Genomic DNA, 22721 nt, shown 5'->3' with positions numbered 1-22721 from the left:
GGGCAGCAGCCAGGGCAGCCGCTTCCTCCCTAGAGCGTAGATCTGAGCTGTCATCGTAGATGCTGCTGCAGCCATGGAGCAGGGTCAGCAGGGAGAAGTCGACAGTGAGGCCCACCGGGTCCCAAGGACATCGGGGGAGAATTCCCTTCCTTGGGGTGCCCCAAACTGGGCCCGGAAAGGGACAGTCCTGCTCAGAGGCAGGACATTGTTGAAGGATTTGTATGGAAAGGCTGTCATTCCTCTAGCAATCTTTGAGAACCAACAGAATGTGAGGTGCTCTGTTCTGTGCCCTGCTGGCCCCTCTCCACCTCCTGCCCCTTTCCTGCCCCGTGGTCTGATGGCTCAGGGGTTGCTATGTAGTAGGACTTTCCTCCTCAGCAGGGCCAGGTGGCCAGCTGTGTCTGTCTTTCTGTCTTGTCATTTTGGAGCTAGACTGGCTGCCAGAGCAGCAAGTAGAGCCCCAGTTCCGTGCCTGCTGCTGCCTGTGTGCTCACAGACTCTGCTCTCCCAGGCGAAGGGCTTTTAGAGATCACCTAGTCCAACCCCTTTGTTTTACAAACAGATGAGGAAACCAAGGCCCAGAGAAGGTAATACAAGGAATCTATACATTCTAATCCCACCTCCTGATTCTTAGTCCTCCTGACTGCCTACCCAGGACTAGTGTACTGGGGGTCAGGCCCTATGACCTCGGGCCCAGTGCTTTGGGCCTGGCGCTTTCTGTCCCCTGGGGGATGGTAGGCCCGACTGGCCCTCCCAGGCACTCATCAGCTCTCCAGGCTCACTGGGTAGTTAAAGATGAGAGTGTCCCTGGATGGTGCCGAGTCCTGGATGTCAAGCCATCCGCTTATTGGTGCCATTTATTATTCATGAGGAAATATGAGTCCATGGGTTGGCAGGGTCAGGAATTTTGTCCCTTAGCCTCTTTCCTTCTCATCCCCTGGGAGTGGTGTTCTTGAACTTCCTGTAGTCTGGCTGCTCTGGGGCAGCTTTCTCAAAGAGCCCCAAGACTGAGGGCAAAGTGTGTGTGTGGGGGGGGGTTGGGCCCACATCTTTGTGTGGGTTCTGGGTTGGAGGGGCAGGGGCTGCAGAGTGTGTCTTTGCTGAAACAGGGGCCTGAGTGCAGGCCTTGCCACTTCTTAGAGGAGTAGAATGGGCGAGGCCTTGGTGTCTTTGCAACTCAGTTTCCTCATCTGTGACATGGAAATAACCGCACAGCTGACAGAAATACTTTCAAGAGCAAGTGAGGCTTACGCTGTAGCAGATTCAAAGGATCAGATAAGCTCTCTCCCACCACCCATCACAAGACCATGCAGATGCCCCAAAAACACACCAACTGGCACTAGAATTGGAAAGTAAAGAGAAGAGATCATCATAGGCCCAAGTCCAGGGGACTTTCCATTAGCTGCAAGGTTGATGGGGGGTGGATGGAGAAATACAATCCGGGGCTCTGCACACATCACAGGGTGAGCGAGAACAGTCCAGACAGCCACAAAGAAGGCAAGACACGGCTGTGACTCATCCCCACTGTCAGCCCTAATTCTCCAGCCCAGCGGGAGCCACGCTGACCAGGAGACCAGACTGCACTGTCAGCTGTCTGGGGGACTGTCCCCCTCGTTAGCAGGAGCATTGCCTCCCCTTTTCAACCTCTATTTTCCCACCCTTTTCTTTGTCCTTTTGAAACCTGGGTTTCCTCAGGGTGACAGGCCTGAGGGCAGAGGGTCAAGCAAAGTGCCCCTGAGCCCTGGGAAGGGGAGCTGCCTGGGCAGAACACCATGGGCCGGGACAGAGCCAGAAAGGGCTGGGTGCAGAGCATGCTGGAGCGGCCTTCTCTCCGATACGCGGCCTGAGCGTCACACTTTCAGCCAGGTTGAAGGGCTGATAGCCAGAGATTCCACTTCTGTATATAGAGCCACCGATGCCTGCTGCCTGACTCCCCCAGAGTGGCTCTCAGCACCTTCTGCCCTCTTCCCTCGCACTCATTGGAACCATCATTAAATATTTAATTGCATAATTAGTTACCCTCTATCTCTCTTCCTCCTGGACTGGAGGCTTGAGGAGGGCAGGATGAAGGTGGACTGGCTCACAACTGTGTCTTTGGCACTCAACCACAGACCTTGGAATGTTAGGGGCTTAAATATTTGTTGAATGCAGCTAATGGGGAGAGTCCATCTGTATACTTTGGAAAGAAATTTAGCAATATATTCCAAGAATCAAAAAAATGTTTAGGCCCTTGGTATCCAGTAGGATACTTTTGGATGTAGCAGAGAACCCTGACTCAAACTGGCTTAAGCAGAGTAAAATACATTATCCCACATAATGGGAAGGCTGGAGAAAGGCAGGCTCTGGGGGCCCAAGGTCCTTTCTGTCTCTGTGCTGTGCTGCCCTCAGCAACACTGGCTTCATCCTATGGCTGGGCCCTCCCTGGGGGAAGAGTTGAGAGAGGGAGACAGACAGACAGACAGACACCTCTGCCTCTCTCATAAATATGGAACCCAAATCTTTTCCTGAAGTCGGATTGGGCCGACTTTGTCACTTGCTCACCCTGGGACGAGTAAGGGTTACCAAGGTGAATGACACTCACTGACCAGCTGAAACTAATCAGGATGGGGTGGCACTGGATGAACCAGTGCTCTGTCGGGAAGCAGGGAGAGGGGGTGCATGTTGGGGAAGCTGCCAGCAGTGTCCACACCCCGTTAAACCAGTCACTCTATCAATGGGAATCAAGCCTAAGGAAATGAGCAGATAAAATCCATGTAGAAAGATGTTTGTTGAAGTATTGTTTAAGACAGGAGGGAGATGGAGAGATAGACCTGATCTAAGAGGTAACTATATTGAAATATTTAAATCAATTATGCTACTTCCATACAATGGAATATTATGGTGGCATCAAACCATTTACACAAAGTGTTAATGACATTGGGAAGTGTTTGTGATAGAATGTTAAATGAAAAATACCAGGATATAACACTAATTCAAAAGAACCTATACACCTCAACGTTCATAGCAGCACAATTTACAATAGCCAAGTGCTGGAAACAACCTAAGTGCCCATCAGTAAATGAGTGGATCAGAAAACTGTGGTCCATTTACACAAGGGAATACTACACAGCAGACAGGAAGAAGCAGCTCCTACCCTTCACGACAGCATGGATGGAACTGGAGAGCATTATGCTAAGTGAAGAAGCCAGGCTGTGAAAGGCAAATACCGTATGATCTCACCTCAAATACCATATGATATAAGTGGAACCTAATCAACAAAACAAGCAAGCAAAATATAACCAGAGGCATTAAAATAAAGAACAAACTGACAGTAACCAGAGGGGAGGGCAGAGGGAGATAACAAGAGAAAGAAGGGAAAGTGTCATCAAGGAACATGTATAAAGGACCCATGGACAAAGCCAAAGTGGGGTAGGATTGAAGGTGGAAGGTGGGAGGTGGGGGTGGGAGGGCGGGGGAAAGTGGTGGCGGGAAAATGGAGACAACTATACTCAGAACATCAGTAAAAAAAAAAGAAAAAAGAGAACCAAGATGGCGGCGTAGGTAGACACACTGCGCCTCCTCGCACAACCAGAACTGACAGAGAATCGAACAGCAAGGGGGACCAACACCAAGAAAATAGAAAATAACCATTCATCCAGACTGGTAGGAGGGGCGGAGACGGGCACCGGGGTGGAAAGGACTCGTGTGGCTGTGGCGGGACTGAGACTGGCGGAGTGTGGGACAAATGGCGCAGGCAGTCCGAGCACTAGCAGACCCTGCGGCCCCACATCTGCGCAGATAAACTGAGAGGGCCGAACTCAGAGTGGCAGAGAGTGGGGCAGGCAGAGTGGCGGGTAGCACCCCGCAGCACCACATTCGCCCACAGATAAACCGGACGAACGGTGGGCAGAGAAGCAGACTGTGCAACCCAGGGCTCCAGCTCCGGGAAATAAAGCCTCAAACCTGTGATTGAAAGTGCCCCTGGGGGTTGGGGCAGCAGCAGGAGAGACTCCCAGCCTCACAGGAGAGGTTGCTGGAGAGACCCACAGGGGCCGAGAGTGTGCACAGGCCCACTTACTCGGGAACCAGCACCAGAGTGGCCCAGTTTGATTGTGGGTAGCGGAGTGAAGGATTGAAATCCGGAGGAGAGTGAGGCTGGCGCCATTGCTCCCACTCAGCCCCTCCCCCTCGTACAGCGTCACAGCTCAGCGACCAGCGTTACCCCGCCCCGGTGAACACCTAAGGCTCCGCCCCTTAAAGTAACAGACACGCCAAGACAAAAAAAAAAAAAAAATGGCCCAAATGACAGAACACTTCAAAGCTCCAGAAAAAATACAGCTAAGCGACGAAGAGATAGCCAACCTATCAGATGCACAGTTCAAAGCACTGGTTATCAATATGCTCACAGACTTGGTTGAATCTATTCGAAAAACAGATGAAAAAATGAAGCCTATGCTAAGAGAAACAAAGGAAAATGTACAGGGAACCAATAGTGATGAGAAGGAAACTGGGACTCAAATCAATGGTGTGGACCAGAAGGAAGAAACAAACATCCAACCAGAAAAGAATGAAGAAACAAGAACTTGGAAAAATGAGGAGAGGCTTAGGAACCTCCAGGACACCTTGAAATGTTCCAACATCCGAATTATAGGGGTGCCAGAAGGAGAAGAGGAAGAACAAAAAATTGAAAACTTATTTGAACAAATAATGAAGGAGAACTTCCCTAATCTGGCAAAGGAAATAGACTTCCGGGAAGTCCAGGAAGTTCAGAGAGTCCCAAAGAAGCTGGACCCAAGGAGGAACATGCCAAGGCACATCATAATTACATTACCCAAGATTAAACGCAAGGATCTACATCCAAGATTACTGTATCCAGCAAAGCTATCACTTAGAATGGAAGGGAAGATAAAGTGCTTCTCAGATAAGGTCAAGTTAAAGAAGCTCATCATCACCAAGCCCTTATTATATGAAATGTTAAAGGGAGTTACCTAAGAAAAAGAAGATCAAAAATAGGAACAGTAAAAATGACAGCAAACTCACAGTTATTAACGGCCACACATAAAACAAAAACGAGAGCAAACTAGGCAAACAACTAGAACATGAGGGTTGTCATTAAGGGAGTGGGAGAGGGAGAGAGGGGGAAAGGTACAGAGAATAAGTAGCATAGATGATAGGTGGAAAATAGACAGGGGGAGGGTAAAAATAGTGTAGGAAATGTAGAAACCAAAGAACTTATAAGTATGACCTATGGACATGAACTATAGGCGGGGAATGTGGGAGGGAGGGGGGTGGGCAGGATGGAGTGGAGTGGGGGGGAAATGGGACAACTGTAATAGCATAATCAATAAATATATTTAAAAAAAAAAAAGAAAAAAAAAGGGATATAACGTTGTATTTGCAGAATGAGTTCAATTATTCTTAAAGTGCATAGAAAACAGATTGGGAGGAAATAGGTTAAAATGCTGATAGCGGCTGCCTCTCAGGAGTGCAGTTATGGGTGACTTTGACCCTCTTCTTTAGGTTTTTCTGAACCGTCCCCTTCCAGCAGCAGGGCCTCTTCCACTGCCGGCAAGGCCGGAGCCAGTTCTGTTCTCCCTGTTCTTGGTGCGGCTCCGAAGTAACCACCGCTAACCCTTATTGCACGTTTACCCTGTGCCTGGCGCCGCTCGGGCACTGTCACGCGCACTGGTTCAATCCCTACAACACTCCCATGAGGTGCGTGCTTGTGTTTCTTGTTTTGCTGAAGTGTTCACTGAAACCAAGGATGTCGGGTCACAGGGTCACACAGCTGGTGTGTAGAGGCCTTAGCAAGTCAAGAACGGGCCATTTGATGCCACAGCTGCTGCCTTTACCCCCCAACCCGGTCACTTGCCAGGGGAGCCATGTGCTAGGAAAAATAGTTCCAGTTATTGAGCCAGACTCTGTGCCCACTCTTGAATCTTCCCAGCCTCCGAGAGGCCCAGAGACTTGACCAAGGTCACACAGCTCAGAAGTGGTGGCTGCGGTAGAGTGGCCCGCGTGTCTGATGCGGGCCCATTTGTCTCTTCGTCTCTCCCACAGAGTTGCCTGAGGCCCTGCCGCCCCTTCGGACCATGTTTAACGGGGAGCCAGGCCCGGCCGCGGCCGCAGGCTCCAGGAATGTGGTTCGGAGCTCCAGCATCAGCGGTGAAATCTGTGGATCTCAGCAGGCGGGGGGCGGGACCGGGGCCACCACCGCCAAGAAGCGGCGCAGCAGCCTGGGCGCCAAGATGGTGGCCATCGTGGGCCTGACCCAGTGGAGCAAGAGCGCACTCCAGCTCCCCCAGCCTGGTAAGGGGGTGCGGGGCACCGAGGGCCGCGGTGGGTCACTTCTGTCCAGGAACTGTCCTCGTGGATGTATACGCCCGTACCCGCAGGCACTTAGGTAGCACTCACTGTATACCAGGCGCCACTCTGGCACCAGTCCATGTCCCGACTCATCGAACTCTCGTGTGATCCTATGAGTTGAGCGCTGAAGCACAGAGAAGGGAAGTGAGTTGCCCCAAACTACAGAGCTGGCAGGTGGTGGAGCCTGCATTCAAACCCCAGCAGTTTGGGCTTAAGGGCTCAAGCTCCTAACCACTACCCTCTGCTGCCTCCATGCACACGCGTACACGTTATTCAGGATCTGTTTATTAAACAGCCACCACGTTCCTGGCCCTGTGCTGTGCAGCGCAGCTTCACAGACACACGCAGCCACAAGTTCAGTCTCCCCAGTGATCTCCAAGTTTCCTTAGCGCAACAAAGAGCCACACAAATACATTACAGAGTCACAAGAGAGACATACCCACACACAAAGACACACGCCTTGCGCAGCTGTATAAATAGCATGCTCAGTTGCTTAGGTGAGCTGCTACCCCACTTCCAGGAAAGGACAATATAGTTATTCATACTGTCCATGGTCACAAATAAAGCCAGTCCTGCAATTCACACAAGCACGGCCCTCTGAAACCGACAGACCCAGGTCACAGAAGCATTGTCTCTTTCTCTCCTGCGCACACACACGCATACACAGTGGCGACCCATGGTCACAGAAACATGTCACACATGTGTATGCACATATGTCACAAAACCCTACGATCACACACCGTCGGAGCTGCATCCTCACAAATACATTCTACTTTCTCAGACATCTAGTTACGGAACCCCAGCTGTGCTCAGAGTGCTGGGCGACCCACCTTATCATACGGTCACCTGGACCCTACCTCACAGACCCCCCAGCCCAGACCTCCTCACTGTGGCATCAGCCCAAACACCAGCTGGTTGTGTATTAAAATCTCTTCCTGCTTGTTTTGCTCAGAGTAACAACTTCCCCAAGAATCCTTCAAATAGGCAGCTGGATGGGGGTGGTGAGGGGGTGGGGGTGCCGGAGGATCTGGGGAGAATGCTCATCAAGAGTCCCAGTTGGGGTTGGGGGTGGGGGACTTTTCCAGGCCTTAAAATAGCTTTTTACAAAGCCCTCCCCAGGAGCACGTGGGATGGCCTTTCCCAGCACTCAAGCTGCGGTGTGGTTTCTGGCTCAGGGAAATGCTAAGTGAGATGGGGCTTGCAGTGATCGTTGCCCCAGGGTGGGCTCGGCCAGCCGCTGTGAATACGCAGTGTAGGCCTGACACCAAGCAGTCAGGGAGATGGGGACCTGGAGATCCAGGAGTTGGGCTGGGACAGGACCAAGGGTGGCATTAGGGTTAGAAGGTCAAAGGGGTGTTGGGCCCCAGGAGTCTGGCCTTGGGAGACTGAGCCCTGCTGCTGACCTTCTGCGGAGTCAGCTTTAGGGCCAATGGTTTCTTCATGTCCAAAGCGATTTGGAGGAAGGGTTTTTCAAGGCCAGGGCAAGGACTCAAGTCACTGGGAGATGTTCCAGTGACCTGCCTGGGGCTGCCCAACTACCACCAGTCAGCAGGCAGGGACTGGAGCAGACACCAAGGAGACCTGCAGCCTCAAGGGAGATGAGTGAGGACAAGGCTTCTGGACCACATGTCTCTGTGGTGTGCAGGGGCATGGCTGACGGCTGGGGCCTGAGCCAGGGGATCACACGGGTGCCCTTCCAGCTGAAGGTCCCTGTGACTCATCGATCACCAGGTGTCAGAGCAGGAACAGCCCCTTGAGATCATCTAGTCCAATGCACTCATTTTATTGATGAAGCATGGGAGCCTGAAGAGAGGAAAGCATTTTCCTGAAAACAACTTCAAGATGGTTTTTAGGGCCACACCCTGTCGTTTATGAGCTGGGTGCTCACCACCTCGTTTGTAGAACAAAACAACAATCTGTACCTTACAGAGTTGTCCAGGGGATTTAATGACATAGGTGATGCAAAGGCACCAGCCTTGTACCTGGTAGGCACTTGCTGCTATGTCGATGTTATTGTTATTACCCAGGGTCCAACAGTAGGGCCAAAAAATAAGAGTTCTCTGGCCCTTGCAGCTCTGCCCCTTGCTTGCAGCATACCCCTCCCCCAGCTATAACTCCTTGTCCCCATTTTTTCTCCAAAGCCTTGAGATTTCCAGTGCCCCAGCTTGGAACCCCATCCTGGGTGGGGCAATCTGGCTCCAGAGGGATGTATGGGGCTGGCTCAACTGGGGAATGGGCCCTGGAAACTCTCTTCTGGGAAGAGATCCCAGGAGAGTGTTCCCAGTTGCCCCCAGGTGGGATGGCCTAGTGCCCTGCAGGGCCAGGCTGTGTGAAGTGGCAAGGAACCCGTCTCCTGGACCCAGTCTTCTGGGCCCTGGGTCTGCCTTCCCAGGGGCCTCCTGCCTCCTAGTTTATCCATACTCTGCATTGGCTTCAGCTCCTCCTCTTTGTTTCAAAGCCTGGACTGTTACACCAGCCTCCCCTTTAGTTCCCCTGCCTCATGCCTACCCCTTTCGCATTGCCCTAAGGTGGCTTCCAAAAACTGGTCTTGGCTGTAACTCCTCACAGGACCTTGGGAAAGTGACTTTCCCTTTGGGCCTGTTTCCTCTGTAAAATGGAGCTAAAAAGACACTCGCCCAGCTTTCTTCTAGATCTAAAATTCTCCAAGTTGTGGGGCAGTGAGATGGGTGGGGTAAGAATTTTGGGGTCCCAGGACACATGTGGGTTCTGGTCTAGCCTTAGACTGGGTTCACACAAGGCCATCCCGGGCTGTCCCAGCCCCTGGCCAAATGGAGCTCCTTTTTTCAGCACCAAGGACAGCAGCCCATCCCTCCTGGGCCCAGGGCTCTGGGTCAGGTGGGAAAGAGGGCTCAGCATCCTTCCAGGAGATGCCATGGCAGTGCTGTGGGGAGCTGTAATTGCCTGTCCCTCGCAGATGCTCTGATGGGTGGGGTGGTCCCTGGAGGTTTTCAGTCTCCAGGGACCACAAAATTATTGCAAGCAACTTGGCTGGGTTCTCTGGAGAAAGGGGCTACCTAAAGTTACTGCCCAGATCCTCAGGGTTCAGAGACTGGATAGGTATAAAACAGCAGAGGAATTTTCTCAAAGGCTACAAGACCTTCCTCCCCACATGGATGACATGGGACTTAATCTCTGCTGAATCGCATCTCCAACCATGTGGAGTTGGTGAAAATGGGTGAGGAGTAGCTTGTCGGTAGGCTGGGCGTCAGCCTGGGCCTTGTGGGTGCCCGGACCTCAGGCCTCCCATCTGTGAAATGATAGGGCCAGGGGGCTGGCCGAGGTGTCTCTACCATTTTAGAATTCTGTGATTCCCCTACCAGGGGGTCACAATGGAATGGGCAGGTCTGATCAGAGATGGTAAATTTTCTCCCAAATGGGTCAAAGCTTTCCCAAGCTCTAGAATAAAGGGACTGGGGTCATGGGTGAGGCTCTGGCTTCAGCTCAGGATGTGTGTTGGGGGAGGGGGCTTGGGGGGAGGGAGGGTAGAGTGCAGATCCCACAGACCTACCTGTCTTCTAACCAGGTTAGAGGGCGTTGGCAGTTAGGAGCCAGGGACAGGGCGAGTCCCTGACACCCACCACTATGGCCCAGCCCCTCTGCATGTGGTGGGCCACACACCATTTCTGAGTTTGCATCTGTGTGTGTGATTGAGCGGATAGGTTCAACTCTAAGTGTTTTGGTGTGAAGATCACACTTACATGGCAGGGTATGTCATGTGTATGTATGATTAAGACATGACAGGACCATTTGTTACTATTGTACGAACATACACATGACCTTGTATGTGAGATCACTGCCTTCCTAAATGTGGTTGTCAGCACTGGGTGTGTCTGCTCATGCCTGTCAGTATGGAAGAGGTACAAACAAGCTAATGGGACTGTGTGTGTAAGAGAGAGAGAGATGTATTCCTGGATAGCTAGCTATTCCAGTATCCCAGAAACTGATGGTTTCAAAGATGACATTCCTTCTCACCTCATCCCACTCCCAGCCCCCCATCCTGCTTGCTGGTGATGCTAGCCCTCCTAGCCTTCCCTATCCCAGTGGGACTTCCTGGAAGGTAAGTAGGACAAAGCAAGAGGAATAAAGTCCCCCCTTCCCAGAGCCATGGTCTTGAATAGCCAGCTCCCCCTCCCCAGTGCTTTTGAGGGTGCTGCACTGCCTATCCCACCCCCAGCCTCTCCCCAACCATAGACGTAACTTCCCTCCTAATTTGCCTGGATCTCTAACCAGCAATAGCAAATGGCTCCTTTGGTACAGACCCTACCTGAGCGCCGCTTCTCTCCCCACAGGGCTCAGACAGCCAAGCTTCAGCAGGGGAAGTCCCTATAAACCCTCAACCCATCTTCTGTGCCCTCCGCCCCCACCCCAGGAGGAAAGGGTGTCTAGAGGGACCACACTGCAATGCTGAGGAGGTTGCCATGGAAACCCAGGCAGGATGGTGCGCTGCTAGGAGTGGCAAAGTGCCCCATGTTCCTTGCAAGGCTGAGCATGGGGCAGGGTGGAGGCAGAGGGCCCTGTGAACAGGAGGCACAGAGACACAGGCCAGGCTCTCACCGCTCAGTGTCCAGGTCACGTCTGTAGGCGTCTGTCTCAAAGCCAAAGTCCCTTCAGGCCAACCTAGCTGCCCCGCTCTGTCTTGTTTCCTTAATCACCTCTTGTTAGTTCGAGAGTGGAGAGGCTTCATACGGGTTTTTGTAGGACCTGTGAAGGTATTGGTTGGGCTGTGATACCTGAGTGAGATAAGGAGCATGAGGGAGAGCAAATGTGGCAAAACACAAACTTTCCAGAGGAGAGAAGCAGGAACACAGCCCTTTGGAGCAAGGGCTCAAATTGAGTGGGAGGATAGCTGTCAGGGCTGGGGCTGAGGGCTGCAGGGCAGGGACTCTACCCGGTGACTCCACACCCTCCCCCCATCATCCCGGCTCTGCCTCTAGCCATCTTTCCAGTCTGCTTTGGCTGGGTCACAACCCTGAGCAGGGCCGGCGTCAGGCTGCAAACCAGCTCTGGAGGTCATCTCAGCAATGCCCCTGCCTCCAGTAGCAGCCCTGCCCAGCATGCCACCTCCCAAGCAGGGTGACTTTGGGTGTGCTCTCAGAGAAGCCTCATTCCTGATCTGACCTTGGTCCCTTTCTGTGCTTCACGGGGGTCACAGAAGGCGCCACCAAGAAGCTGCGCAGCAACATCCGGAGAAGCACAGAGACAGGCATCGCTGTGGAGATGCGGAGTCGGGTCACACGCCAGGGCAGCCGGGAGTCCACGGATGGGAGCACCAACAGCAACAGCTCCGACGGCACGTGCGTGCAGCCTGCCCCACTGCGGTCCTCCCCATCCTCCCTGGAGCTCCAGTCACAGTGCCCGGGGCAGAGCGGGGAAAATCTCCAGTTGGGTTTTCAGGCCAGATGTCTGGGATCCTCTGTCCCTGCCTTCCTCCATTCCCCTCCCCCATGTCAGCTGCCTGGGCCCCATCTTCCTATCGCGCACTCCAGGCTGCTGGTTTTCATCCCTTCTGTTTATTTTCATGCCTCTGCCTCCCAGCACCTGCACACTGTCTCACTCCAGGGGAGAGGGTTCAAAAGGAAAATGTGATTCGAAAATCCTTTAAATCTGAAACCATTGTTGTGGCTCAGGTAAATGGAGTTCTCACAAGTGGCCTTGCTTGGGGCTTAGGGAAGGAGATCTGGCTGCAGCTGTGTTTCTCAAACTCGATGGTGATGCACAGGCAGGACGTGAACTTAGTTTTGTGGGGTAAAACCAGCATTAGAAAAAGAAACAAATTTCATTGTGTCTTAAGAAGCAAGGATGAATTACCTTGTGAACTTGTGTTTTAGTTAGTTGGGTTTTTTTTTAATGTATGGATGCCCATAGGTCTATGACATGTATTTCTTCCATTTGCATGTAGGTTGCAGTCAAAAATTTGAAAGTCCCTCAGATCTCTTCTAAATCATGAAACTGTGGTTACCCCACTAAGGTTTCCTGATTGGGCCTCATTAGGGTGCAGTGACTTCGGGGCTCCTTCGCTCTGTTGTTTAAGAGTCTGTGATCGCGCGTCTCACTGCTGCGCCTACACCCGTGAGTGCGAGTGGCGCCGGCGTTTACTTTGTCTTATTCGCAGGGTGTCACCGGCGCTTCGGGTCAGTGCGTTCTATCCGGGCGTCTGCTAACCACTCTCAGACCAAAACGGTCTCACTTAACACTCACAACAATCCGAGGGGTGTCTGTACTCCCTATAAAACTGAGACAGCCGAGGAGGGTGAGGTACCCGCCCGGCCCAAGGTCACAGCTATTCAGTGGTGATGGAGTCAGGATTTGAATTCAGGATTTGACTTTATGAGCTTTGTCCACACTCCCTACACTCTCTCTACCAAGCTCCTGAAGTTCTGTGACCTCCAGAGTAGATTTCTTTCTTTAACCTTCTCAGAGCCTGTTGTCCTCAGGATGCGACATTAGGCCATCGCTGACTATGGCCATTAGGAGTAGGTGACCCCTCAAAGCCTCTTCCTGGGGAGTGGGGGAGAGACACACAGGCCCTCTCTGACAGGCATATGCAGCCTGCCCGCCCCCTGCCCCCCATGCCTGTCACTGGCCCAGGGGCACTCAAGGCCAAGCTGTCCAATAGGAGATTTGTTCTGGGATGACCTTTGATCTCTAGCCAGCAGCCTGAGCGGTTTCAGATCTTAGGGCTTTCTCTGGTCCATTGCAGCCCATGAGTAGACCTGGGCCAGCCCTGCCTTGTCTGCCCTTTCTCTGCCGGCACACCCAGAACACCTAGGTTGGAGGACACGAACAGGGAGCACTTTCCCTCCCGGATAACAATGGCAACGATAACTACCATGTGTTGTTTTGTTTGTCTGAAACTTTTCACGCACCCTCTGTCCTAATTCTCACCGTAAAGCTGGCTGAGTTGGACGCCACCTTGGTTTTGTGGGCAAGTCTCTAGCGCCGTGAGCCCCCTGTTCTCTCATCTGCAAAACTAGATAATAGTTCCTGCCACGCAGAGTCATCGTGAGGGTTAAACTGCACGATGCATGTGGGGCAGTTAGTGCGCTATTGGCACCTGGCCACCTTTCAAGGACTGTCAGCTTTCCTTGTTGCTATTTCCCAGCCCCCTGCAAGCATGGCGCACCATTAGTCATCACTGGTTGTGTTATTTTGGACTCAGTTGCTGTTTTCACCACCACCTTATGTTATTCACTTGATTTCAAACTTAGGGTCAACTCAACCTCAGGTCTTGAAACTTGCTTCAGGCATCACATTTCTGTCCTATGTCTCTGGTCCCTGGCATTCACATCCCCTGGTGAGGGAGGACACAGGTGTTCAGCAAGGCCTGCCTTTTAAGAGTCGCCTTAGAGCCCTGACCGGTGTGGCTCAGAAGGTTGGGCGTCATCCTGCAAAACGAAATGTGTCCGGTTGGATTCCTGGTCATCAGTCCCCTGTCGGGGCACATGTGACAGGCAACTGATCTGCTAATCGAGGTTTCTCTCTCACATCAGTGTTCCTCTCCCTCTTTTTCTCCCTTTCCCTCTCTCTAAAAGTAAATAAATAAAATCTTTTTTTAAAAACAGTCACCTATTATTATGTTAGGTTCATTAGTCTCTATTCTCAAGTAATATTAAAGTATTTTCTTTAATGTGTAGAGCTGAACAGTGCTCCCCAAAGTAGTACACCCACCCTATGTAGAGGGGAAATTGAGGCACAGAGGAGAGTGCCCAGTGCCTCAAGGCAGAGCCGCTGCATCCCACCAGCCAGATGCCCTCGTGTGAGCCTCTGCCTTCTTCCCCAGGTTCATCTTCCCCACCACCCGGCTCGGGGCCGAGAGCCAGTTCAGCGATTTCCTGGATGGACTGGGACCAGCCCAGATTGTGGGGCGACAGACGCTGGCAACTCCACCAATGGGTGAGTCTTTTGAGGGTGGGGCGAGTGGGGTGATGGCAGCCACAGAGCAGAAAGGGTGAGCTCAGTGGGGCCTGGCGTGACCCAAGCAGCAGAAAGGAGCCCTCACTCAGGCTTCTGAGGAGTGAGCCCAGCACTCGTGCACCCCTCCCTCCTCAGGGGAAGGCCCCCCCGCTGCAGCCTTGCCAGCACATTCCCTCCCTCACTCCACCACACACTCTGGTGCCAGCACCGCCACATGCAGGACGTAAAATGGTGAAAGGAAACCATCGTGACATTGACTTTCATGGGGTCTGTTCTGTCACCAGTTCCCTGGTGGCCTTGGGGAGCTCCCTTCTTTGAGCCTATTTCCTCATCTGTAAAATGGGAATAAAGATACCTGCCTTCTTTCTGCAATCTATTTATAGAGTTTTGTTTGTTTTGATGCTTTGCACGAAGTATTTCACTGACTCCTTAGGAGCTGTGTCTCAGTTGACTTGCTCCTCTTAACAGTGTCTGGCACCTAGAGTCTTCTAGTAATTTTCTCATCCCCTTTCCTGGTGCTAGGAAGGACTTCCTGCAGTCTGCACTTGGGCGTCTTAGCTGCAGTTCAGGCTCCCTCCTCTCTCTCCCTTAGATATTGGATGCGTTGGCTTCAAGCAGCCCCTCCCAGGCCCAGCTTCCCCAGAGTTGCTGCCTCGCTTCCACCCTCTTTCCCATCAGTCTGAGTTAAGCAGTGTCTGACACAGACATCTGCACTGACCTCACAGCAAATGAGGAAGCTGAGTGCAGACAGCACCCACTGTGAGCCTGGGTTTCATTCCAGGCCAGGACTCTTCCCACTGCACTGTCCTGTCTTCCTCCATGTGCTCACACAGGGGCCTCTGTCTGCTGGAGGAGGGGTCCATGGACACCCTCAGAGGGTGAGCATCAGCTCTCATCTGGCTCAGGGGTGAGACCTGGCTAATTGTCAGCCCTTGCTTTCAGACTCTTAAGGGCCTGGGGAGTCTGCTTTTCCCAGCCCACCGCCGAGGCAGTGAGAGGAGTCAATCGCTTCCAAAAGCCAAATGCGCCATCACAGTCTAGAACTGTGTGTGTGTGGTGCCCTCTGGTGTCCCAAACTGGAAGTGACAGTTTTGCATTCGCCCAACTTGGGGATGTTAGAGGCAGGGAGGAGATCAATTCCTGAAACATCCCCTCCCACTTCCCTGTGGGAGGTCGGGGGTAGTTGGACAGATGGGGATGAACTCAAGAATGTCTTTGTTTGTATTTGCATCTTCCCAAGTATCCAAAAACAAACAATAGCATAATGGCTCAGAGAATCTAAAATCAGTGGCCAAACCCACAGTCTGGCCTATTTTAATTTTCCTGCACCAGGCGTATGAGTCTGCACTCCTTTGAAGGCTGTTCCAGGTGACTACTGCATAATTTCAAATTCCAGCGGAACTTGAACAGAGCCAAGAGTTCTGGAAATCAGATAACTGACAAGACTCCACCATAGAACTTGCCGCGGCTGGATAATTCGTTTTGTGGAGCACAGCGAGGAGTTCTTAGCCCTCAGCTCCTGGGAAACCCGCTGGCCTTCCCCTCCTCCTTTGGCAAGGATGCAAGCAGGCCCTCGTTCCCAGGGAGCGCCTCGTGTCCTGGGCAGGCTCATATCGCAGCATTTCTTCAAGCTGATGTTCTTTGTTTATTTGTTTGGCTTGTATTTAGGGGAGTGGCTGAGGGCTGCTGCGGAAAAGGTGAATGAGAGCCTCCGAGCCCACGGCTTCCCTCTGTTTTCCTGACACAGGAAGCTTGCCTATTCTGCTCAGCAAAACAGAAGCCCCTTGGTTAACCGGACTTAGATGGGGGTTTGGCAGCCATTTTTGGCCCCCAAGCATGTCCCTTGAGGGTCATGCCCCCGCCTGCCCACCCCGAGGGACCTTTTAGACTCAGAGCCTTCCTCAGCCACTTTAAAGTGGCCTCTGAAGGGCAGTTCTCACACATACAGTTTCCTTCACCTCCTGCCCTGTCAGGGTTGTAGCGCCCTCTGCAGACCAGCATTCTGCATAGCGCTGGCTGCTCTGCCCTGGTCTGGCTCTGCCTGGACTGTCCCTCTTCTCCCTTGCAGGGGACGTGCATGTTGCCATCATGGACCGGAGTGGCCAGCTGGAGGTGGAAGTGATCGAGGCTCGGGGCCTGACTCCCAAACCTGGTTCCAAATCCCTCCCAGGTGAGGCTGGGCAGCTGGGAGAAGGATTTTGGAAATGGGGTCCTGCCAGGGAGGGGTATAAGGCTGAGCTCTAGGTCTAATGAGTCCTCAGCTTCCGGTTGGCCTAAATTGATCTTCCGGACTCTGGAGCCACAGCTCGCCAGGAAGGCCAGTGAGTAGGGGCGGGGGTAGAAGAGGACGGAGGAGTCAGTGTTTGAGTCAGTCTCTTCGACCTTCCGCCCACTGGTCAGCTTGCCTACTTTCCCTGATCACCTCCAGGGCCACCTGGAGGTTGGGGATGGGGCGGGGCATAGCAGTCTCTCCTGGACCCCTCCCCATCATGTTTTCTCCCATCCTCAGCCACCTATATCAAGGTTTACCTGCTTGAGAATGGGGCCTGCTTGGCCAAGAAGAAGACAAAGGTGGCCAAGAAGACCTGTGACCCCCGGTACCAGCAGGCTCTGCTCTTTGACGAGGGGCCGCAGGGCAAGGTGCTGCAGGTGAGTGTGTCAGGGCAGCTCTCAAAGACAGCAAGTCACAGTTTGAAATGTGTTCCACTTCTGACTCACCCTGTGCCAGGTGCCTTGATATGCATTGGCCGTTTATTTTCACAACCCAGTAAGGTGTTATTGCCCCTGGTTGATTCCTAAGGACACCAAGGTTTGGAAGGTAACTCGATTGTCCCCGGCTTCCACCTGGTGCTGGTGTTCATTGCATGTCGGCTGCACACCAGGCTCAGTGGTAGCTGCTTTCCAACTGTGACCTCACTTCAGCTTCGAGATGATCCTGTGAAGCTGGTGTGATTCTCCCCATTTTACAAATGAGGAAACAGAAAGATGAAGTGCCTTGCGTGAGGTTTCAGCTAGGGACCTAGGGGCAAGCCCAGGTCAGGGTAATGAACGACTCTCACTCCAACTACGTGAGTGACAAACCCTTCACCACAGTCCTGGGAGGAAGGGATCATCAAGCCTATTTCATAGATGAAGTGACCCAGGCAGCAGGAGATTACATGGGGGTAGAGCACAGTCCTGGGTTTAGTCCTGAGGTCAAGTTCTGGCTTGATCACTTACTAGCTGTAGTATGATGTGAAGATAAAATGAGAGATGCCTGTAGAGGGCCTCCCACAGTGCCTGGCACAGACAGCTGCTCACTCACTCTCAACAGCAGTGGTATGTGTGTGTGTGTGGGGGGGGAGCTGTCAGACTTGCCTGAGGCCAGGTAGGTGGCAAGGGGAGGCTTGCACCCGGGGCTGTCTGGGCTGTGGGGCTTCTCGTCTAGGGCTGTTTCTCTGGGCTGAGGTGGTTCTTCAGCAGGGGCGCTTGGAGTGCAAACAGGAGGAACAGATGAACCCCAGGGTTTTGTGGGGGAAGTTTGGTCATGTTTTGTTTTTTTATATATATTGGGATTCCATTTTGAAAAACGAATTCACCAATAAAAACACTTCAAAAATCTCTGAGCTAATCTATTCCCCTCTCCCAGTTTTATGGATGGATGGGAATCTTGAGGTCCAGTGAGGGCCAGGGGCTTGCCCAGACCCCACTGTGAGGCAGGGGCAGAGCGGGAACTGTGACCCAGGTCCTGGAGTCTCAGTCTGCCCGTTCCTGGAGAAGGCTGTCACCTGGGATGCTGGGAGGCTCCAGAAGTCAGACCCAGGGTACATTCCCAGCTCTGCCTCCAATTACTGTGTATCTTTGGGCTCGTTAAGTAACCTCTGTGAGCAGCAGTTTCCTCCTTGTGGAAATAATACACAGTACCTCTACCCGAACAGTTTCAACAACCGAGATGATACGTATAAAGTCCGTAGGTTGGAGCCCGGCACTCCTTAAGTGCGCAGTCAGCTGTTGCTTGAAATCAGTGAGCTGCAGCTCTCTGTCCCATCCGCACCCTGGTGAAACGTGCAGGTTCCTGGGCCCACTGCCCAGGGCAGGAGTAGGGGAGGTGGCTCAGCTCCTCTCTCTTCCTCCCTGCTGGTAGGTGATCGTCTGGGGAGACTACGGCCGCATGGACCACAAGTGCTTCATGGGCATGGCCCAGATCATGCTGGACGAGCTGGACCTGAGTGCCGCCGTCACCGGCTGGTACAAACTCTTCCCCACGTCCTCTGTGGCAGACTCCACACTCGGATCCCTCACCAGGCGCCTCTCCCAGTCCTCCCTGGAGAGTGCCACCAGCCCCTCATGCTCCTAAGGACCTCAGGAAGAGGCTGGGGTGCGGTGTGGGAAGGGGTGCCTGCTGGCGCCCTCCTCCTCTTCCTCCCCTGTACATAGTCTTCACGTCTTTCTGGCCCCTCGTCCTGCTGCATGCCTGTTGGCTACTGGGCCCGTCCCAGCTGGCAGTGGAGAGTGTGGTCTGTGTGTGTGTGTTCGTGTGTGTGTCCGTGTGTGACCATGTTATATCCGTTCATTTGTCTGGGTACAGTCAGTCTTGGTGACCACATGGGCTGAAATCCATGTCCCTCTGTGTCTCGTTGATAAGAAACCCAAGTGAGTGTTGTGTGGACACAATTCCCTCTCAGGCCAGGGACGGAAGAGGGGGATGTGGCCATTGGTCCGCCCTGCCTGTCCTATGCCTGGGCAAAGCCCGCCTGTGCCTCTTGGTGGTCCTTGCTGAGTTTCCTGTCTCGTTCTTTGTCCCACCTTTGCCTCTCCCAGCACTGCTGCTTTTTTTGAGGAATGTAGCATCCACTGCAGCTGGCCACACAGAGGCCCCTCTGGGAACCGTGACACTCCCTCCTCCCACCCAGCGCTCAGGCAGCTTTTCCCACCGAATGCACCTGCAGCATGTGGCATGCTCATCTAGTGCCCTGGCCAGGGCCCGGGGAGCAAAGATGCCGGGGGAGCTGGGGGCTTGGAGAGTGCTTCCTCCCTTGGGCAGGAGCCACCTCCTTCCTACAAGCAAAACAGGAGGAGGTCTTAGTTCCCAGGGTTGCTGGCCGGATACCTTAGAGGGAAGTTCCGCTACCTCCCTTAGTACTGCCCTTCACTTCTTATCTCCCTCCATGCCAGCTCACCTCTGACATGCCAAAGGAGCTCTCCCAGTGGACCCCGGGAGGTGTGGGTGGAGCATCTTGACATCCAGGAGGCGGACCTCAGAGGGGATGTAATCTGCCGAAGCAGATGGTCCTCCCCAGGCTGTGAGGGTGGCCCTGTTCTTAGCAGGGCTTGTCCAGGTGGAGCCTGGCCCGTGAGGGGGTGCTGAGGGGCTGGGTGCTGGGATAAGAAGGGTGGGGGCTGACTGGTTCTGAACCACTGTTGAGAATCCTGTTTGACATGTGGGGATTAGCTGCCTGAAGTTAATTATTTGGGGCTCTACTTTTTGTTCATGTCTAGACCAGGGTTGCTGTCTGGGAGACTCATGTGGGCCCTAGCATCCTGGCTCCACAGACAGGCTGGCCCTGGACTCTAGACTGCCACTGTCACCAGCTCTGTACAAGCAATACTCCCCCCTCTACGCCTCCCTGCCGCCTTGCACTCTGCAGCTGCCCTCTGGAGAGTGGCCTAGGCACCTGCCCCGCCTCTGCTTTCATCCCGCCCATCCAGTTGGAGCATCCTGAAGCCGCTCAGACTCTGACTTGTTCTAACATCTGGACCCTGTGGGTGGGGACCAGTGCCTGGACTGGACCTTGTGAGATGTCTGCTGGGAACCCTGGACTGTGGCTCAGGAATGCTTAAGTCTGTCCCTTTCCCCCCTCAGGTCTAGGCTGAACGGTGAGAGGTTGCCCAGGAGGTGGACATAGCAGCCCTTGGGTCCATGTGGTGGGGGGGCAAGCTCTCTCTGTCTCTTCCCCAGGCGTCATCCCCAGTGCTGCAGTGACTCTACCCAGGGACAGCGCAGTCTCGGAGCCTGAGTGCTTGAGCCATCTGTGACCAAAGCGGGACAGGCCTGGAGGTGGATTGTGGGCGGGCGGTGGGCTGGGGGATGGAAGCGGAGGCTCTCTGGAACCACAGCATTGCAGCCAAAGGGCCTCCTTTTGGGGCGGAATCAACATTAGGCTGAAGCCGGAGCCCAGTGCCTTTCCTCCGAACACAAGGAGCAGAATCCCGGACCCTGCCAGTCTGCCCACAGACAGAATAGGTGATGCAATGAGCTCCTGGGCTTCTGTCTCCTGCCCGAGCCTCCACTCGTGTATCAAAGCCGAGAAGCACTGTGTGCGTGGAAGAGAGGGAGGAGGCCATGGGGCCCTTTTCTCTTTCTGTAGAAACCCCCCATTGCTGCGACCGGATGGTGCCTGTGTCTCTTGTGCTTCTCAAGTGAAGCAAAGGGCCCCGTGCTCTTAGGTCTGAGGGTGGGAGGAGGAGGCACCTTGCTCACAGAAGGGCATTTTTATGTCCTGTGATGCGTCTACCTCCAGAGAAGCTACCCTCGGGAGGTGTGAAAATACACCCGGGGTGGTGGGATTATTAGTGATAGTGCAGACATCAGCTGATGTAGCACCGAATGGAGATACACGCAACCACACCCGGGGGCTGGGGGAATATCACCCTCATTCCTCAAGGTGGCCCAGAAAGACCATGAGAGAAGTTGGGAGCTGCCCGCAGAGAGGCTGCTGCTGGGTAGCTGGAGGCCAGTGCCCCTTGTCTGGGGGATGTGGGAGGTTGGTTAGCACGGGGAAGTTCCAGCCAGAGGCAGGGCATCATGGGTTGCTAACTGAGTCTGAGCTGCCTACAGTCCCCAGCTGCCAAAACTGCCCAGGGGTTGGGCTACTCCACAATTCCACCTCTAATGGGAAGTAATTTCCCTGCAAATTGACCTTGGGAATTAGTCTATTTAACCCTTTGCACCAAATAGGTGACTAATCCCCACTGGATTCTGCGCCCCTCCCCCCCCCTCCCAGGGTGAAGTTGTGTGAGGCTGATGTGTGTGATGGTGACTGGCTGGATGTAAAGGTCTGTTCCTCAGCATCCTGGATGCAGGGGGCCTGTCTGAGAAGCCTCTCTGGCGTTAGCTTGTCCCAGAAGAGGAGGGAGCTCAAGTGTGACTCCTGGCCATCCCTGGGGTGGAGAGCATCTCTCCTTTGAGGAGGGGATGGTCGGGGAGGAAGGAACTGACTTCCCAGAGTTCTCCCTAACCTGGGACCCAACTCACTGCCAGGGATAGTATCTGGTCCAAACGCCCCCTTAGCCCAGGTGAAACCCGGAGCTGATTACAGACTGGGGCTCTGTCATTCCATCTTCCTCTGCTCCGGCAGGACTCGTGGAAGATGTGGCAGAGATAGAAATGGCCCTGCGGCAATGCCGGGCTGTGGGCAGGCCCCGTGACAATGATTCAGAGCATCTGTCTTCACGTTTCTTCTCTGTTCAATCTGTCCCACTTCCTTCGTAGACTGCTTCCCTACAGGGAAGTCTGTGATGGGCCTTCAGTGTGAATCAGGCTCCACTAGATGGGCCAGGTCTTGGTTTGACAAGGGGGATGTGATCCTTCAGGGAAGAACCATCTCCAGAACTGCTCCCCGTGCAGTCTCCTCCACCCCCCAGCTCTCCTAGGGAAGGAACACTTTGAGGCTCTCGGTATGTGGCCAGGACTGGCTGAGGCAGAACCTAGGAGCTCCAGAGAGGGGGCACCTGTGTACCTCATGACTCGTGGGATCACTGCCCCTTACAGCGCTGAGGTCCAGCCCCTTCTCCCAGGGGCATGACGCCCACCGGGGCAGACACACCTGAGCTCTTCTTCACTGCCAGCCTTGAGGAGAGCAGAAGCACCCCCTTTTAAAGATGACAGGACACTCCAAGAGTACTTCTTTGGAAATAAAATGTAGCACAATCTCAGACTGTGTTATAGGAACCCTGACACCCAACCAGGGTTCTTACTCTTTGCCCCGCTGCCCAGGAGACCTGTGCTCCCCACTCTGCCCCCCGACCTGGGCCTCCAGAGCTTCTAATACCTCTGATCCCCCATTTTCCTCTGCCCAGAAAGTAGCAGGGCTTCAGGAAGACTGCTGTTCTCTTTCTCTGATTGCTCCCCGCACTGTGTAAATTCTGCAAAAAAATCGCTGCCTTTGTTTGATATTGTAATGAGTTGTCCTTCAGCTGGGTGGAGAGAGATGGCGCGTCATTCAAGACCAGGGGGTGGTCCTGCAGTATTTCTGCAGCGGCTGCAAGGAGACGGAAAAGAAGAGGCCTACTGCCCTGCCGACCCCTACCTTTTTCTTCCTCTCCTCGGTGTTTTCTCCACTACCTTGACACGTACAGAGAGTCTTTAACGTGCTGCTTCCTGTACGTACCGCGTTATCTTCCACTGATGATCAGGGAGGAGGTGGGAATGTGGACTATTGTCCCCCGGCTTTCGCCCTCTG

The 22721-nt window shown here is 53.5% G+C and overlaps 1 protein-coding gene across 2 annotated transcripts in view; it reads left to right on the top strand.

Annotated features, from left to right (window-relative positions):
- RIMS3 (regulating synaptic membrane exocytosis 3) overlaps positions 1 to 18912 on the top strand; it is a 35239-nt gene extending 16327 nt beyond the window's left edge. Inside the window, exons 1-7 of one of the 2 annotated variants that reach the window (XM_045190884.3) lie at positions 5559 to 5694; positions 6040 to 6288; positions 11519 to 11660; positions 14147 to 14259; positions 16349 to 16450; positions 16790 to 16929; positions 18404 to 18912. In XM_045190884.3, coding sequence (XP_045046819.1) covers positions 6072 to 6288; positions 11519 to 11660; positions 14147 to 14259; positions 16349 to 16450; positions 16790 to 16929; positions 18404 to 18616 — 927 coding nt within the window. In that variant the 5' untranslated portion in view covers positions 5559 to 5694; positions 6040 to 6071 and the 3' untranslated portion in view covers positions 18617 to 18912. Of the gene's footprint in view, positions 1 to 5558; positions 5695 to 6039; positions 6289 to 11518; positions 11661 to 14146; positions 14260 to 16348; positions 16451 to 16789; positions 16930 to 18403 lie in introns of those variants that run through there. The other variant, XM_045190883.2, reaches the window with a different exon arrangement.
- The last annotated feature ends 3809 nt before the right edge of the window (positions 18913 to 22721 follow it).

The sequence above is a fragment of the Desmodus rotundus genome, chromosome 3 (genome assembly GCF_022682495.2).
Source record: "Desmodus rotundus isolate HL8 chromosome 3, HLdesRot8A.1, whole genome shotgun sequence".
Taxonomy (NCBI): Eukaryota; Metazoa; Chordata; class Mammalia; order Chiroptera; family Phyllostomidae; genus Desmodus; species Desmodus rotundus.
Note: the sequence above shows the minus strand (reverse complement) of the source record. Positions and strands in the feature narration are given on the sequence as shown.